General features: G+C 33.9%; 3 protein-coding genes and 2 non-coding genes across 6 annotated transcripts; all 5 read right to left on the reverse strand.

The window, feature by feature from the left end:
• Positions 1 to 1,121: 1,121 nt before the first annotated feature.
• On the reverse strand, positions 1,122 to 4,262 carry LOC109009369 (protein PSK SIMULATOR 1-like). 2 transcript variants are annotated; one of them, XM_018989826.2, is made up of 2 exons: positions 4,119 to 4,262; positions 1,122 to 3,485 (listed from the first exon to the last, which is right to left on the reverse strand). In XM_018989826.2, the coding sequence occupies exon 2, from the start codon at positions 3,420 to 3,422 to the stop codon at positions 1,608 to 1,610; it is 1,815 nt and encodes a 604-aa protein (XP_018845371.2). In that variant the 5' UTR covers positions 3,423 to 3,485; positions 4,119 to 4,262; the 3' UTR covers positions 1,122 to 1,607. The 2 variants fall into 2 exon arrangements, with proteins under 2 accessions (XP_018845371.2, XP_018845370.2); XM_018989825.2 differs by having other exon boundaries at positions 4,115 to 4,261.
• A 2,919-nt stretch (positions 4,263 to 7,181) lies between these two features.
• LOC109009370 (GABA transporter 1-like) lies at positions 7,182 to 10,893 on the reverse strand. The gene is made up of 7 exons (XM_018989828.2): positions 10,593 to 10,893; positions 9,461 to 9,691; positions 9,034 to 9,131; positions 8,568 to 8,754; positions 8,334 to 8,464; positions 7,988 to 8,227; positions 7,182 to 7,690 (listed from the first exon to the last, which is right to left on the reverse strand). Exons 1-7 carry the CDS (start codon positions 10,708 to 10,710, stop codon positions 7,310 to 7,312), a joined length of 1,386 nt encoding a protein of 461 aa, XP_018845373.1. The 5' UTR covers positions 10,711 to 10,893; the 3' UTR covers positions 7,182 to 7,309.
• A 1,935-nt stretch (positions 10,894 to 12,828) lies between these two features.
• TRNAL-UAA lies at positions 12,829 to 12,911 on the reverse strand. The gene has a single exon. It is a non-coding gene; the product is annotated as a tRNA-Leu (tRNA).
• A 1,774-nt stretch (positions 12,912 to 14,685) lies between these two features.
• Positions 14,686 to 17,225, reverse strand: LOC109009371. Its single transcript, XM_018989829.2, has 5 exons — positions 16,417 to 17,225; positions 16,136 to 16,257; positions 16,017 to 16,057; positions 15,831 to 15,929; positions 14,686 to 15,285 (listed from the first exon to the last, which is right to left on the reverse strand). Exons 1-5 carry the CDS (start codon positions 16,979 to 16,981, stop codon positions 15,129 to 15,131), a joined length of 984 nt encoding a protein of 327 aa, XP_018845374.2. The 5' UTR covers positions 16,982 to 17,225; the 3' UTR covers positions 14,686 to 15,128.
• A 1,559-nt stretch (positions 17,226 to 18,784) lies between these two features.
• Positions 18,785 to 18,856, reverse strand: TRNAH-GUG. The gene has a single exon. It is a non-coding gene; the product is annotated as a tRNA-His (tRNA).

An 18,856-nucleotide genomic window follows, 5' to 3' on the forward strand; every position in this document is an offset into this window, starting at 1 on the left:
GAATTCGTACGTACATAGTTAGACTTTATGAGTGAAGTATGATCTAATTTTATTCAAACACGACTTGAGTTTATTTGTTGTACATCATTCATAATCTTATAAAAACATCACTCAAAAGTTTGAAATAATAAAAAATAGAAAAAGAGGAAATTTTATTTCATACAATCTTCTATGCCTAATAAGCCATTTTTGTGAAGGCTACACGTCCTATCAATTGTTGAAATCCTTCTCGACCACTACTGCAAATGAATACTATTTTTTATGATGCTCATATAATTTCATTTTGCCATGTTAATTATATTTTGTTTTCAATTTTTGTACCAGCTTACACATCAACATTTTACCTAGCTTGCTTCTAGCATTTTAGCACATAATTAATATATATATATATAATGCAATGCGTGGTTGATTATCAATTATGATATAATATAAAAGTTATTTATATAATATAAAAAGTTAAAATATATATATATAAACCGGTTCGGTCTAGTGTTAGAAAAAGAAAAATCGAAACCAAATCGATTTTGACCGGTTTTGAGAAAAATAAAACCGGTACCGGACCGAACCAAACTCGGTATTGGACCAGTTCAGTCCAGTTTACCGGTTTTGTTTTTTCCACCCCTAAATCTAACATATCACATGAAGCCACGTCAATTTGTAATTTTCATTTTGTATAATTTTTTTATATTTGTAGCATATCTCTTATGGCCACATCTGGATAGGTAATACCAACATCAGAAGTAATAATCGTATCGTTTCTTTTGCCTAGTATTTAAGTGGCTAAAACTCGGACAATAATAATTGGAGCCAAGGTCCTTTTTTTTTATTATTATTTTATTATTTTTTATTTTATCATGCAATTTGAATTCTCTTTTCAAGAGGAAAGATTCCTCACTAATGCTGAACATGAAAATTATGACAAATCATGAATAAAAAGAATCTGTAGGTACGTATTGGCTGTGCCGGACACATTGCAAGCCTGAGTTTCTTATGATACTTGAGACAGCTTGCAACTTTGCAAGAACAATAAATACCTTAAGAGCCTAAGAGAGGGTTTGGAAATAATTTACAATGGTCTTTCTACATAACAGTCATGACGATATAAGATCTGTAAGCCAAAATTAGAATCTGATAATGCGTAAAAACCCTTCATTTGCAATGTGGGATAAAGAGTAAAGCTTACCATCATTACATCAAATACATATCGCCACTCAAAATGAAACAGTACCAGAAGAGATTTTTCTAAAGAGGACAGCCTTTATATGTACTTGTACAATTACTACAAACAACAGGTACTGCTAATAAATACACCATTCAAGCTTGACCAATAACAAATTGTACTCTACTAGGAATTCTCAGCAAAAAAGGAAAGAATATTTGCATGCTCAAACAAATACCTTTTACGCACTAAGAATTTCGGTATTGATGTATGCATACGGTAGGTGGTGTTTTCTCTCTTCCGCACCAAGCACATGATTAATGTTTTTCAAGAAGAATTGAGAAGCCTAAAGAACCAACGAGTCGGTTCCAGCCGTATTCCCGAGGCCAGTCAGTTGCAAGGGACCTACAGTTGTTTCAGTTGGTAATTGCCATGAGCTGAAATTATGTCACTTATCCACATCCAAATATTCGCCATTTATTCTACTGCCAGCACACCCCACTAAAGCTTTTGCATTGAGTTCTCTACCAAATCTCCAGACGTAATTCAGACCAACAAGAAGCTCAGTGATTGTTGCTTCTGTCTTCTCTTGATTTGCAAAATAAAGGGTTTGCACCAGAACAACGTTTGTCCGGGAAATCAGGCTCTGCTGCTCAAAACTCCTCTCAGACTGCCATCTTATCATGTTATGAGCAAGTGGTGCCAACCATTCTAATATCCCTGCCATTGCCTCTCTCCACTCTCCTGCAAGAACTGTATCATAAACAGATGAAGCCAGGCTCTTGGTGAATGGTTTTAGCTTTTCCCGAAGCGTGGCTCTCACACTCATGGGTAACATATTGTATAAATCATCTCTTGCATCAAGACCAATCAAGTGAGGAGAAGCCACAAGTTTCTCGATTACGATAATGACATTTGCATAGTGCAGCGCTAAAGCAGCACCACCAAGGGTTTCAGGTGGAGCATCCAACAACTTGCGTTTGGATTTGAAGATTGATATATTAGAATGATCATTTTTTCCAGGAGCAAGGAGGTCTGCATTGACATCTTTGGCTCCATTGAGATTCCCAGAACGAACAACTTCCAGACTTAAATAACAATTGGCAACAGGAGAATTATTTCCAGCCAGCATGCATCCTTTAAAAGGCCCAACTTGGGTAAGTCGGTTGGGTTTCAAAGGTTGCTTTTTCCCATTAATCCCAGGCGACTGGCCATGGTTCTGCCACTTCTTCTGCCTAATTTCCTCCGATCCAGAAATTGGTCCAGATTTTGTCATTACCCTTGAAAGAGAGCCTGAAAAGAAGTTGAAATTTTTATTCTTTCCAGAAATAGGGCCTGATTTTGTGGTTGAGCCACTGATAGGACCTGAATAGAAATTATTAGGATTGCTTTTTCTCGAAATTGGTCCTGATTTAGCAATAAAACCCCCAAGGGGACCTGAAGCAAATTTATCGAGACCATTCTTGGATGGATAATCCGAAGTTTGCAACAAAGCAGAAACTGAGTGGCTGCGAGGCATATAATCAGAATTCATCTCTCTTGAATCTCTGATATCAGCATCTACCATCTGTTGAATTCCAAAGACATGTTTCATTCTACTTGATATTGTCATCAGAGATCCTGCCAAAAGACGAACTGTGTAATCATAAGACCTGCTCCACAGTGAGATCTGTTTTAGGTTTTTCACCTCCTGCCGCTTACATGAAACCTTTTTTTGATATTCAAGCAAACTTACACCATCATATTCATCATTACCCTTCATTCTCCTCAGAGTCAGTTCTAGATCTGAAAGAATTTCCATCTCCTGATACAAGTTTGCATTGGCTGCAATGAATCTTTCCATCTTCTTGACTTTATTTTCCATCTTTCTCCATGTAAATCCCCACCCATATGGGTCAATACCAATTTTGATTGAATCACTAAAAGCATTCTCAAAACTCTTCAAACTAGGATCACTGCACTTTGCCCCAAGCCTGGCCACAGATTTTGCCACATGTCCCAAATTCTCAAACATCTCAGCACATATCAAAGCAACAATGACATCCTCATTATCCGAGACAAGCTTCTTTATACCAACTGAATTCGTGATCTCTTCTCTCAACCTAGCAATTTGCCTGTCACTTAGAGACTGCCATAGATGAATCACCTTGGACATCAAGCTTACAACTTCAAATGCTAACACCCCAATCAACACTTTCCCAGGACCGGCCTCATGCTTTCGTGGAGTCTTCCACAGACTGCGAAACCACGACTCTGCAACCATCTCTTACCCCAGAAAATCTGAGACAATATCTCTACACCAAACTCACCATCATATATTTCGATCCTACAGTAAATATCAAACAAATCACAACCAACGACTGATAAAATAAGAGATAAACTTCTTGTACCAAAAACTTAGAAAATCAGATACTCTTTGAAATTATCCTAATTCATTTAACAAACCCTCCTTGGCTCTAAATGAATGTAGTAAGGCACAACTCGAGGGTTCGGTGCAGATATCAAATATAAAACTCGTTGTATTCCAACTCTTTCACTGAATTAAATTAAAGTATCGTTTTTTTTTGGGGGGTTGGCATGAAGCATGAAATCGAAGCTTCTCTTCTTTATTTTTTCCTTCTTTTCAACAATTTTCTCACAATAATATAATATTTAGCGGTAACAAGCTCACCACAATAAATGCCGAAACAAGAAAGTGAAAATGACATGAACCTATAATTCACAGCCAAATCAAAATCTCAAACAAAGTTCATCCAGAGATGGAAATTCGCGACCCTTTACTCTGCACAAAAACTTTGTGCTTTTACTTCAACCGTTAAGCTGCTTAATCGAACAAATTTACAAACCCAAAATCTGAACCATACTATCTCTTAGATTTACACAACACCACGAAGCAAATAAAAGCAAAATGGTATATTCAAAAGAAAACAAAAAAGGAAGTAGAGAAGAACTCACCGACCGCTGTCCAAATTCCGAAGCAAAGCTGGGTAAGCCAGAGAGAGCGTTACGGAGGTGCACTGGGAACTAGAGCCACACGGAGGAAAGCACGAATTGTAGAAACTGAAAAAGAAGAGCGAGAACGAGTGAAAATAAAGATAGACAGGTGATTTTTTAGTGCTCGTTTTGCATTTTGGACCCTCCTCCTACGTTTCTTTATATGCCAATTTGTCCCACTTTTTATTTGTTGTTATCTTTGGTTATTTTCTTTCTTTTTCTTATTGAAAATAAAAAAGATTTTTTACCAGAAAAAAATCTTATGTTTTTCAAAATTAAAGGAAATTATCGATAATATTTTAGTAAAATACGAATTTATTCACATATCATGTAAAAATGATTTATATTTATTCTTAAACATAGAACTTATATGATTAAAATGTAAATGTCGGATACACAATTCTATCTGTCAAAATATTATATTTTAGGTAATTCAGACAAAATCTCGATACGAAATTAAACTCATCATATCTAAATTTATATTTCATTCAAAGCTACCATTTGATCGCTAGGTTGCACCCTTTGGATTTATAACAATTTAATTTCTTAAACAAAGCTCACTCTAGTAGGTATTATCACATTTGGAAGCATTTTATACACATGAATCAAGAAGACAAAAACAAAGGGACTTAAACACTACAAGGGCGTAATGCCTAGTTTCCAACAAAGACAAACAAGGTTAGAGATTATAAATTACTAGCCAAAGATATGGAAACAAAGCTCACTCTTGTTCATATTTATATATAAACTTTATACACATATTCATACTTATAAATATGAATGTATGAATATGAATTTGTGACGTATTGTTAATATGAAAATATTTAATTTTAAAATTTTTTATAAATAAAATATTGTCATATTAACGGTACAGTTCACATCAACTTGCAAATAAAGAAAAATAGTGTAATAATTATATTTTGTATCAAAAGATAAATTTACATACATGAATATATTTCCTTTTTAAGGTAATAAGCTTTATTAATGTTTTATTTTTCAAATTGTCTTTAATTTCAGCTGTTCAAATATGTACTTTTTTCTAGATTTGTTTTGTTAAGTATATTAATATCAGTGAAATGGGAGGCATTAAGAAGAAATTCTTGATTTCAGCAGACACACGTACAAATGGAACTAAATCTAAGGGCACACTTGCAAAACCTCACAAGTTGGGGGACACCCGTCACCATCATTAATGGCAATCACGCGGAAATGTGTCGTTTTACAGATTAGACCTGTAGACTCAGATAACAGTGAGTGAGTCGGCCGGGCCAACTTTACGGACGGTCCAACAAGTCGGTCCGGGTCAATAATACAAATAAAAGTTTATTATTACTTTTTCATCCTTGGTCCGACATTCGAATCGATATCTATTCTTAGAACAAAAATACAGGCACATTTTATAATTTTGAAATTTACTTTTTAAATTAAGTTATTCTATATAAACATTTGAAGAAAATATATTTTAATAATATTTTATTCAATTTTTAATTTTAATTTTAACTCATCTTATCTCATCTGTAAAAATAAATAAGTACTTATAGTTCTTTTATAACTTTTTTTATAACTTATTTGATAATTGAGTAATGCTAGCTAGATACAATCTTAAACAGTTAAACTATATAATTCTCGCGTACTCTCTTTAAAAAAAAAAAGTGAGATTTACTATTAAAAAAATAATTTTTTTATATGAATCTCATATTTATTTATTTTATTAAAGTGGCACACGAAGTTTACATATTTTAAAATTGTAAATATTATTTCTCTTGACAATTAATAAATACAAAATGTTACATTATTAAAAAATAAATAAAATTCAGAATTGTAAAAGAGTTATATAAGTTAATTAAATTTTGAACAAATATTCATGTATATTAATCTAATGATTAATTTGAGTTCAGGACAAAACATTGGATTAGTCTGACGCACGTGTGCGTTAGTATGTTACATGGTATGCTATATCCTTGTTGTTTATTTCTCGAGAAATAACTACCTATTGATTGTTTGATGTATTTTGACAAAACAGGAAGGCTATTTTGTCGAGTTACCAAGATAGACATAATCCTGGGAATTGCTTGTTAAATGTTGTGTACACGGCTTTAAATCCATCTTTCATGAATGGTTGAAATTTGAATACTTTTCTTTTTGTTTCCTTTATTTTGACCGTGGTCAGTTTGATGCAACTGTGTCTAAAGCCTGGGTTTGATAGTTTGACGTAATGAGATGAATAAGAGTCAAATTATTTATGAATAATATTAAAATTATTTGAGTTAAGTTCTTTTTTTTTTATTTAGAAATTTAAAAAAGTTGTAATGATTAGATTAAAAAATTGAATATTTGAAATAGAAAAGTATTTGTATTTGTAGTGTTTAAATATTAAGATGAGATGAAATAAAATGAAATGAGATGAGATAAGATGAAAGACTCTTACTATCCAAACTAGGCCAAAGGGTTTATTTTGAAAGTGAGATGAGACGATAATTTTGTGAATAATAATGAAATAGTTTGTGAAGAGATGTGAAATAATTTGAGTTAGGATGTTTTATTAAATTTTGGAAAATGAAAGAGAAATAATTAAATAAAAATATTATAGAATTAAAATATTTTATAATATAATTTTTGTTTTGAAATTTGATAGCGTTCTATTGTTTTTTTTTTTTGTGTTTTTTTTTTGGCATTTTGGATAAGTTGCAATTATTAAATAATGATTAATGAAAAAGTTAAAAGATTTAAAATTAAAAAGTATTTGTATTTAGATAATACTTGAAAAAATAATTACGAAAAGTTTTGAAACGAGATAAGATCATCTAATTTTCCAAACAAGCCCTAGTTCTTTAGAAACAACACAATTATTATATAATTATTATACAATTATTTTAATAAAAAATTATTTCTTTAAATTTATGTAAAATTTGTTTTATTTTAATGAATTTAAATTAAATAATGATAATTTATTGAAGAACTGTGTAAAAATTATATATAAAAAAAAGGTTATACAACTATATAAATTTTCTTCATATAAATTAAATAATAAAATCAATCTACATCTTTCTGTTGGCTTTAAATTTCTTAAATAATTAATACTTTCACATTGTATCATAATAGAGATCCTCTGTTCTTCCAAGTTCTAGCATTTGTTCTACTTCATATACTACATTATCATATGTTAGCAAACAAACGATATTCATTGGCATCAAGAACTGTTTGTCGAACTGATGCTATTGCACCTATTGCAGATAACACTCCTGAAACTACTGCTATCAATGTGTTCCCCCAAAAAACCAGGCCTCGCTTTGAGGGCTTGAAAGTCACGTTGTATACAACCATTGGGAAAATAAAATCCAGAGGAATGAATCCAAATGCCCCCATAATAGCCATGATGTCTCCGAAGAAAGGCAGCATTGCCGCAAAAACTGTTGCTATGATCACTGACAAGGACCGGAAAATAAACCTCGGTACAACGTTACGAACGCAGAATTGGTGCATTTTTGGGTCTGCAAACTTCTTCTCAAGTACTTCATTTGTTGGTTGCAAGTAAACCTGTAGGGTAACCAATGTATGTAGTATATGAGAAATGATATTTACTGTCATAGATTGTGCAACGTCGCACATTCATTTTTAAAAAAGAAGGTAAATATATGACTTACATGAAAAAATTATTCTTTTTATGATGAACCTTACTCTTTTCAAAAAGAGTATACGGCACTTATACAACTCATGATTGTATCACTCGTCTTGAAGTGTCAAAAGGTGGCAAAAAGATAGCTTCAAATGTTGTAGGGCTTGCTTCATATGTTTGGTAATTGTTAGATTAAATAGTCGTGAGTTCAGACTTACCACCGTGACGGCTGCTATTTGCAGAAGAGTGAAAACATTGATGATCAAGAGAAACCAAGTTGGCAGCAAAGGCTTTTCCTTGCCCATTAAATTTGAAATAACTGTACTACTCTCCAGAGCGTGATTACCGAATGCCCAATACCCAGAGATTGCAACGCTGAAAAAAGTCGAGGCTATAACAGCGTAACAAACGCATAAACCTTTGAACATCTTGCCCTGCACTGGAGGAGCTATAGTTGCCTGCACATGGAAGATATTCAATACAGTATTTTGTAGTTAGATGTGAAACATATCGCCATTTCACTAAAACATGGACAAGAATGAAAGCAGTGGCTCTCAACCATACCTGTATTTCAGGGATAATCCCACAGGCATATGTGGTAGCAATGATTGAGACAGCATTAACTGCCCCAAAAACGCGATTTTCTGCAGAGCCATTCACAGAATAGTCCCTGGTATCACCATTCTTGGAGTATCCTGAAAAAGAAGTGTTTGTTTGTATGTGAGTCTGTGACATAGATACAAACCTACAAAGAAATGTTTTTCATAATTTCATGGATTTGCGTTTTTGAAGTCCTACCGATGTATACAGAACCGACTGTAACGCCAGTGCTGTAAGCAAGACAAAGGGTAAGGGAGACAAGATTGATATGCCTCAGGGAGTGGAAGGATGGAATTTGGGCCAAGATCAGCAGCAAGACTCCAAAAATGATGATAAATTGGTAAAGTTTCATTGTCCCATTTGGAACTGAGAGCAAGTAAATGAACTGACAAAATGAAAAATTAACCAATTAGTAGTGAACAAGAAAAAGCACAGCTTTTTGTACATGTAATTGTGGAATCTGTTCTTTGAAAGCTTCACTGTGATGCATCTTTTTTATAGCGAAGATCATAGTCCAAATGGAGTATTTTGATTTTAGATGTTCTTTTTCCCTCCTGTTTCTTATTGGATCCATCAAGGGGGCTGTTATTTTCCAAAACAAGTTTGAAAGATTATTGTCACATTGGATTGGAAAGTATCTCAAATTACTTAGAACACAACTAACCTTGAGGCTTTGTCCTCCTAGAAGAGCACCAGCAACAACTGCGGCATAGCAGATCACAATTTGAAGTGGGCCTACCACATATTTGCCCCAACTCGGTCCTGCCAATGCATTTACCTCGGACATGTTATCATTCAGTTGCAGAAGTGCTGTTCATTTGATCTACTTTCATCCCCTTAAAAGGGGAACAAGAAGAAGAAGAAGAAGAAGAAGAAGAAGAAGAAGAAGAAGAAAGAGGAAGGAATCATCTCCATTAAAGCATCAACTCTGTTTCAAATCAAATATCTCTTCCCTGAGACCTCAAGGGTTTACTTTTTTTCTTAATTCCTTTGATTAATATCTCAGAAGTCAGAACATGAAAATAGTTAGTACACGATTTATGATAAAAAAAAAAAAAAAAATGGCATGAGTGAAGGGATGGATTACTCACCTAGAATATCTCTTGCCATATCCCGAAACCGAAGCTGGCGCTGACCGAGTTGTGCATGGTGATCCAAAACCATAGATAGAAGATTATAGGAATAGAAAGTCACCAAACCTAAAAGGATGAGGCAAAGAACTCCTGCAACCCAGCCTAACAAGGCCAGCGCATAGGGAAGACTCAGAAGCGACGGAGCCACAATGGATGTGGACAAATGGTATCCACAGTGCAGCCATGAGCCTGAAAATACCTCAAAAAACCTCAGAGAGAGGTATTAACAATAGTCAACCATCATCAACTCAAACCACACAATCACAGGAGTTACCAAGTAAAGCACATGCAACGGCTATAGAATCCACACAATCAGAGGACTTACCATCCCATGCAACGGCTACCCAAGTTCTTAAAGAAAAGTCCATCACATGCAACGGCTAGATAATTCCCTTTTTGGTTCAATATTCATATCCTTGTATTTACAGTACTTTCTATGTATAAATCAATGTGTCTAACGGCAATATACATCTTGTAATATTGTACTCTACTATAAAATAGATAACAAAGAGACTCAGATACTCACGGTTACTGAGGTTTTTTGCAAACACTTTGTGTGCACAATTGCTTTAAGAGAAAGAGAGAGAGAGAGAGGCAGAATATACAACTAAACACCAGCAAGATTTTGAATATTAATTACAACATGAAGCTAGAAATTAAGCATTCCTTTGCTCCATGCCAGAATCAACAAGAAGATCAGCTCACTGATTCTACCCTTTGATACTCAACTCAAGTAGTCAAGAACTTGTTTAGCATGATTATGTATGCTAGCTCTTTTTTTCCATAATGTACATAAATCGGTTCCTTCGCTGTAATCTCTCGTAAATATTGTACTCGAACTGTACATTTTTCCATTCTTCTATCTTTCTTACAATCATATTACATAGCTAAAAGAAAGAGGAAAAGTTGCCCCCCTCAGTCATTTGTCCACTAATATTACAACATGAAAATTAATATCCTCAGGCAAGAAGTTTTCCTATAGTGGTGGTGAAGTACTGCTACAGCATCTGAAATGATGGGATCAGAAACATATCGATGGGAATTGAAACTGCAATATTTAAAGGGAAAAAAAAGGAGAGTTTCTAATTACCTCTGGATTTGAGGACGAACAAAGCTCCAGCATCGAGCTGTTTTGGAGGGTCAAGAACTTCACTTTCCTTGAAAACTGTGGTTGCATTAACGGTGGAGTTTGGACTCAAAGCTTCCATGATCACTTCCTTTCCTCTCCCACAGCAAGCAAGGTGATTGAAAACAATAATAGTAATGGATTGGCTGGATATTTGATGGATCCTATCTTCCCCTCGACCTCTTTCCAGTGCTCGGACAGTCACTGGGTGTTCTAACTTCTAAGCCCCTATATACACACTGGAGATTCCAAGTAATCATAGATATGAAAAAATATATATATATCTGCCTGTTGAATTTATGGTCATTGAATAGACATCCATGTTCTTAAATCTGGGAAGGATATGGACAAAGCATGATAGCAACTTCGACCGACGGTATACGATACAAGTCAAATGATTGATTTGGCTGCATTAATGGTAAATAAGTTCAAATATATAAAAGCCTCATCCAAGACAGAAAAAGAGAAGAGAAGAGAAGAGATATGGACGATGCAAGAAAGCGACTTCGACCGGCGAGACAAATAGATTCAACGTGGACTTGGCTGATTTTCTTGTTTATATTTTGCAATTATCGTGAAATTTTCTCAATTAGCCCAAATAATCTTTAGTCAGGCCTTTTAACATTATTTTAGAGATCGTTAGAATGAAAATTTTAATTTTAAAGATAAATTTTAAATTTTAAATCTTATAAATTAAAGTTTATCATTTAAGAGATTTGAATGATATGTTCTACGTACCATCATGAGAATAGAATACCCTTACGTTGATGAAATGTTGATGTGTCATAATCTTGATGCCTTATTATAAAAAAGAATGAGAATTATTGTTTAAAGCATACCTAATAAAATGCTTACATAACATAATTTGATTTGAAACATAAATTTTAAAATTTTAATTTTACTGATCAAATCTTACTATTTAAGTAATGTGAATTGTGTGATCTACACACTGACTTGATATATAATAAAATACTTTCATTTCAAAACTAGAATTATGGGGCATCTTATATAATGTCCCAAATCAGTAGAATCAACGCCATTATCAAATTAAAGGGCAAGAGAGTGATGTCAGAACTCTGTGGTCTCCCATGGTGTGAAGATCGAGTAGTGCAGGGAGATGGTGTTGTTTCAAACAGACACGACCAATATCAGTACTCAAGATGGGTTGCCTTGAGGAGGTAAGATTGATTCGAAGATGACTTGAGATGACTTGAGATGAGCTGAGATAGATTGTGAATAGTAATGAGATGAGTTGTGAATAGTAGTGAGATTTATGAGTTAAAGTTGCTGAATAGTAATGAATAGTAGTGAAATGAGTTGAGATGAGCTGAGATGAACTGAGATAACTTGCGAATCCAAACAATAATCATTATAACTTATTCAAACTTTCAAATATTTATAAAAAATAATTTAAATTTTTTTAAATCTCAAAATACAAATAATATTAAAAAATTATATTCTAACAATATTTTAACTGTATAATATTTTTATTCAATTTTTTTTTCTCATTTTTAAAATTCTCATTAAATATCTTAATTCAAACTATTTCACTGTTATTAATAAACTATTTTATTATTATTCATAAATTTTTCATCTTATCTTATTATCCGAACAAGGCTTAGTGTAACATTGATTGGCAAAGAATAATCTCATAAGATTGATTATGCATACATTCTAGATAGGGTTGCTTATTGCTTGTAATAGTAGGTAGAGAATTTCTTGGGAATGAAGACTGCTGAAGTTGGGATTTCAAAAAGAAAAATATATTTATCGTCTATTTTTTCATCATTTTATAATGTAACATTAAATGATTAGAGACGATTTATAAATCTATCATCTAATACCACATATTTTACTTATAAATCTATTATCTAATGTCATATCATAAGATGATGAGTAGAATTACTATAAAAAAAGAGCTTTGCTACACAACCTCCACCACACTCCACACTCCACATTTTTTTAAAATTTTTAAATTTTTAATATTTTTTTAAAATTTTTTTTTGAGTTTATTCTTTTTAAATTATTTTAAATTTTTTATTCATTATTTATATAATAAATATTTAATAAAAGAAAAAAAAATAAAAAATAAAAATAATGTGGAGTGTGGAGGTTGTATGAATAGTAGGAGGTTGAGTAGATTTTTTGATAAAAAAAACACAATCTCATATATATTTGAGTTTTAAGAGAAGAACAAAAATGCTGGCTATGGGGTTCGAACCCATGCGCACTTATGTGCAGAAGATCTTAAGTCTTCCCCCTTAACCTCTCGGGCAAACCAGCGGTACTGTACTTGAAAATTAAGTTTTCTAATATAACTTAAAGTTTGTGATATAAAATGGATTGTGATATATAAACAACCTCGGACTAAAATATTATAACCTATATTGAAAAGAAGTGGATTTAATTATTGTACTTTTGCTTTAGTAAAGAATGACTTGATTTAGCCACAAAAAAATTATATTCATAATTCAGTGTGCCATACATACATAGCATATTACTGATGTGGTAATATTTAATTTATAAAATAAAAAAATTATAAATTTGAACCTAATAAATCAAATAATGCCACATTAATTATGTGGACGGTATATTCTCTACACCGACTTATGAATAAAACGGTTAATGTTGATTCATGCCAACATAAGATGTGTTGTTCTATAATGCCACGACACCTACCTCTACCACCTTGAATTATTAGCCATTCTATCGCATATGTTACTTTCATGCATGTTGATGATGTCTCTTTGTTCTAGATCCTCCATAATTTCTCATTAAAATTCCATAATATGAAATTAATGCAAGGCATGCAAAGTCATTATGGGAAAACTTAAAAGAAAAATAATAATATATATACAACTCTTTTTTTATTATTTTGTTTCAAATAGAAGTATTTCTTTTGTAAAATAATGATTTTTTCATAATTATTTTTCAAGTTATTTTATAAAAATACCTTCCATTTAAACAGAGTTAAGAAGATACCTTTTGTTTTTTTTTTTTTTTTTTTTTTTTTACAAATAATAGGCAGATAAATTCTGGAGTTTCTCGATCTACAGTTTCCTATACTAACATTGGTGGATGAACAACTTTTCCTACATCATTCCTTGGATTTTAACGAAGGATAAGAAAATAATATTACTTTTATAAATTATTTTAAACATTATATTTCTTTATTTAAAATATAATTACATAAAAATTATAAAAAAATGTCGTACGTGTATGCATTATTTTCTATTTCTTTCAGAAAACCGTGCAAGAAACCTCCACACAAGAAATTGGGAGCCACTCTTTATTTTAATGTCCTTTGTCTTTTTGTTATAAAAAGGTTATCTCCATACATTGTATCAACACATACACAAAACTATATCAATAAAAAGAATGAAATTCTGATACGGCGAATATTTTTTATAATTTTATAACTCAATGTTTGAAAAATAACACAAAAGTATGTAAATTTTTGTTATATTATATGTTGTCCGTGGTTCGTTTGAATAGTGAAATGAAATAAAATGAATTGAGATGGTTTATGAATAATAGTGAGATTATTAATTAAAATTAGATAAGATGAAATGAAATGAACTGAGATGACCTCTGTATCTAAACGGAGCCTAAATACAGCGAAACTCACAAACTGTGTCTATATCTCTTTGAATTAAATTATAGAAAATATTTGAGTCAGAAAATTAGAAAAAAAAAAAAAAAAATCTTTGTAAATGGTACTCCCTTGCAGTAGCCAGCTTGAACCTTTTCTTTTCTTCAACATGAGCTTGGAAAATGGAACTATCACTATACATGACAAATAATATATACCACGTATGGGGAAAAAGTAGAAGTACAACTCAAAATCTGCACCGCAACATAGGAAACTTCTGGGTGGCTAAAGAGTCCAAAGAACTCAAAAGTGACGATTACGAAAGGCATTGTGACTTTCCAACACTGATTTCAATTTCAAAGCATAATATGGGGTCGAAAGTGCTGCACGCCATTGAAAGAAAGAGAAAGAAAGATGTGTGATTTCCTTCAAGACACGTGTATAAAGCAGACTCGGCCAAGCAGCTTCATCGTCAACAACAATTCGCCTGCCCACTCAAATCTTTGCAATTTTTACTTTACAAGACGAAGATAAGATATTTTCACCTACTGCCACAAAACTGGATTGCAAACACAAAGTATAAAGGACCCAAGAAGCATAGGAAGAACAAAAGAAACCCAGTTTTCATGAACAGAAAAGGATCATCAACACCAGGATTAACATCATCAATTTGATGTGTATAATGGGGTTTGAATTTCCCAAGGAAAAAAAAAATATGTAGTACCTACAAAATTGAACAAGCCCTAATGCAATAGTTAGCTTATTGCAGGCCATTATATAACTTTGATGCCGTATCTTGACCGTCTGAAAGACTTCCTCCTGGGAAACGTAAGCTCTTTTTGAGATTGCTTTCACTTTATTCGAAAAACTTATAAAAAGCACTACTCAACTTCTTGATGTTTAGTTCTTTATTCTGAGAAGGACTCCAATAGATCGTAGTGACCATACCCATGAAACAGCACATTGATGGGGCTGTCTTCCTCCTTTCGATACTCTTCACCATACTTCGCTATGTTTACCAAACGACCGGAGCTTCTATTTTTCATGAAGACTGATATTGGTGTCCTGAAGTGAAAATAGAGTGAATCAGATGCAGGGCTTGATATAAGTAGATTGATAAGACCACTTGAACGTGGAATATGAGGTTGAATGAAGCTCTGTTTTAATGATGGTGCACTTGTTGAGACAAAGAGACTCCATCTTGTTCACATAATATCAAGTTGTGCATTCTTCTATTCTATGAACTCTTAATCCAACAATTGTTACATATAATCATAAATAACATTGAATGGCTTAAAATGGAGATGACAACAATTCAACTGTCCCAAGGGTTATGTAACAGTGCATTTGTTCTTTGTTTTTTTTTTGGGGGGGGGGGAATGTGACAATGATGAACATTTTGTGTTTGAAAGAACTGTGACAAAATGGAACCACAACCATCAAAATTAGAGTCAGGCTGCTCAATTGTTTTGCAAACAACGAATTATTAGACTACATGCAAGTGAATCTTAGATACTAGTAGGAAGATTGCTTGAACTACCAATGAAGTTGGCCACAGGAGAGTCTCAAAACACTTCTGGCCAAAAAATAAAAAACATTCAAAAACTCACTTCAAAACATGAGAAGCCATCAGCAATTCAGGTTCTCCACCCCATACAAAAGGTTGTTGAATTCTCTCCACATACGCATCAAAATCTCCTTCAATGAACCTAAAAATATCACCCCAAGAAAAAATTAATCACAAGTTGGCACACGAACCAATTAAAGGAATACTCAGAAATTATCATATAAATTACCATTCTGTTTCCTTCCGCCTCTTTAAAAGTTCATCTACAACCTACAAAACCATAACGGGTTAGATGTAATGGTGGGCACTTCATGTTCAACGAAACAAAAGGGTTCTTCTTAGTCATACTTGAGCTCTTAATTCATCAGCAAGTTCTCTCTGACGATTCTCATCGGGAGCTTCTTCCCCACTCCTCGAGCAAGCCCCATGTGCTAATGCTCTAAATAGACACCGACCATCCGCCAGCACCCCTGTAATGATATCATCAACATGAATTGAACATCAGGAAAATATTAATGCAGTATCAAAGATTCCATGGAATTTCATGCTTTCGTTTTTTACTTGAAAAAAAAAACCAAAAAAGATAAGAGCATTTAAGCAAATATAAAGGTGTCTGGAATGGAAGTGACCTGTGACCCTGTAATCAGCAGAGCCCTCCTTAGGCTTGCTGGTGTTCGAATAAATTGCATCAAAACCGTCGATTTCATCGTTTTTGTTAGCGTTCGAGTCAATGGAATCGCAAGCTTCGATTTTCGCTTCCACAACGATAGCCTCGGGACTGTCATCGAACGCAAAATCCAGCGGCGCAAGGCAGGCGCAGACTCCGAAAAGTAGCCAAGCCGAGTCGGGCCGGTGAAGCCAGCGGGCGGGGCGTGCGTCCCAGGCGACGTTCCACGACCCCTCCCCCCTCCGCTCACGCCGGAGCATCGCATTACGACGGAGCAGGAGATCGCTCGGATGCCCGGCGGCTCCGCACGGCATGATCGCGTGCCATATGGAGGCCGCACCGCCACCGAAGGAGCCATCAATCCGACAAGCACTGGAGTGGTGGCGCCGAGGCTTCAGGTCGCCATTGAAGCCCGGGCTCTGGCGTAGCCCGGTGATGTGATGGTGAGCCGCCGAGCCGTGGACGAAGGAGGAGGACAGGGAAGTAAGGATCCAAGGCTTGGGACGAGCGCACAGTACACCGAGCATCACAGAAAAGGAAAAGAGTAGTAGTTTGAAGCTATCCTGCGCTTGACACGACGTATCCCTGCTTAACCTACGCACCCATCCTCTCTCCCAAATTACAACTGCATATATATAGCTCTCTCGAGTCTTCTCCAAAGTGCAGAGCCAGGTTTTGTGGTAGCTGAGGTTTTACTGTGAAGGAGAAGCAAAGCATTTTGGGAATAAAAACGTTTTTGTTCGTCTTATATTTTTTGTAAAACATATCTTTAAATTATTAAATATTAAGATTCTATTTAAATTCAGAAATAAAAAAAGATGATTTTTTATGAAAGTTAAAAAAATATTATTTAAATATATAATATTTTCGTTAAGGGGGATATGCTATATTCTATTAGAGGATTCGAGATATAGGTATGTGGTGGAGACCGTTTGGAATGTTAGACGAGAATGGGCTTGTAGGTATGGTACATTTGAGTTGAGAAACGAGGTTAAAATCGTAAGAGCATTGAAAACTTGCGTTGAGAAAATTGAGGTTGATTCCCGAGGGTAGGTGGTGGGAATGGGATTCACGACGTGTTGTTTAATTAATTAAAAAGAAAATGTTCGGTCACGTGTCAGTAAAACAAAAGACTTTTTCGGTTTTCTTTTTAAGAAAAAGAAAAAAAAAAGAGTAATGCTACATACAGTCGTGGAATGCGCAAACGCCGTGCAGTCGCTTTGAAAAAGAGTGGGGTCCACTATTAAAAAATTAATTTCTTTTCAGGTGGGTCCCTTATTTATTCACTTTTTTCAAAGCGACTGCACGCTCACGACTGCAAGTATCATTTCTCTCCAAAAAAAAATATCTAGGAGTAATAATTAGGCGAGGTGATGATGTACTTCACCTAATGCACGTGCAGACTTTTATTATTTTATTTAAATATATATTTAATATTAAAATAGAATATAAAAAATAATAAATTATATATTAATTAAATATAAGTTTGCGGTGTAAGATTTGTATGTAAAATTTTTCTATTTGTATGAATTTTATGTGCCGTGCTCTTTCTCTCTCCAATGGACCCTTTCAATGTACTCAATTTTCCACTAGTTCCATTCTAAAGTGGGTATGAAAGGATTATGTCATTCGTGACCATTACTCTTATTATTTAGTTTTGTTTTTCTTTATATTATAACTATGGTAGGTGGAGACTAAATTATAATTCGATTGATCTTAAAGAAACATTTGAAAATGCGCCGTATACGAAGGGACTTGACAGTTGAAAGTGGCAAAGAAGAGTTTGAGAAGAATGAAATACGCATAGGAAAATATGACTATAACCGAAAGTTCGCTGACATTCCTTGTTATATTCATTTTTTTCATATTTTTGAATTTTAATAGATTTAGACTTCAATAAACCATCGTATTGATGTGACTTGATGCATTATATCAGATTATAAAGTTATTTTTATTATAAAGTAGATCTAACGGGTCACATACACATAAAGATATGTCAGTCTGTAGATTTAATTTTGTATAATCTTTTTATATCTATAGTACTTTTCTTTTTTAAAATTACGGAAGAATTGAGTAAATATTTTCTATAATCGTTTGGATTGTTGCGATGTTCAATCAACTATTTATTGGGTTTTGCGGTTTGGGCCGAGAGGGCGCAAGGCTAGAGGTTTACTCTTCCACTTGCATATTAGGTTTGGGCCAGCAGTCCGGACCTTTCTACGGACAGCCCAAAATATCAAGAGCAAGATCAACTGTACAAAACGAATTGAGCAAGAAAAACTGGATGCCGGCCCAAAATGCCCAAAGGAAAAAAAATAAAACAAAATATGTGTGGCTGCTGGGATTCGAGCCCAGGTCTCCACGGCCACAACGTGGAATTCTTACCACTAAACTACAGCCAC

The sequence above is a fragment of the Juglans regia genome, chromosome 5 (assembly GCF_001411555.2).
Source record: "Juglans regia cultivar Chandler chromosome 5, Walnut 2.0, whole genome shotgun sequence".
Taxonomy (NCBI): domain Eukaryota; kingdom Viridiplantae; phylum Streptophyta; class Magnoliopsida; order Fagales; family Juglandaceae; genus Juglans; species Juglans regia.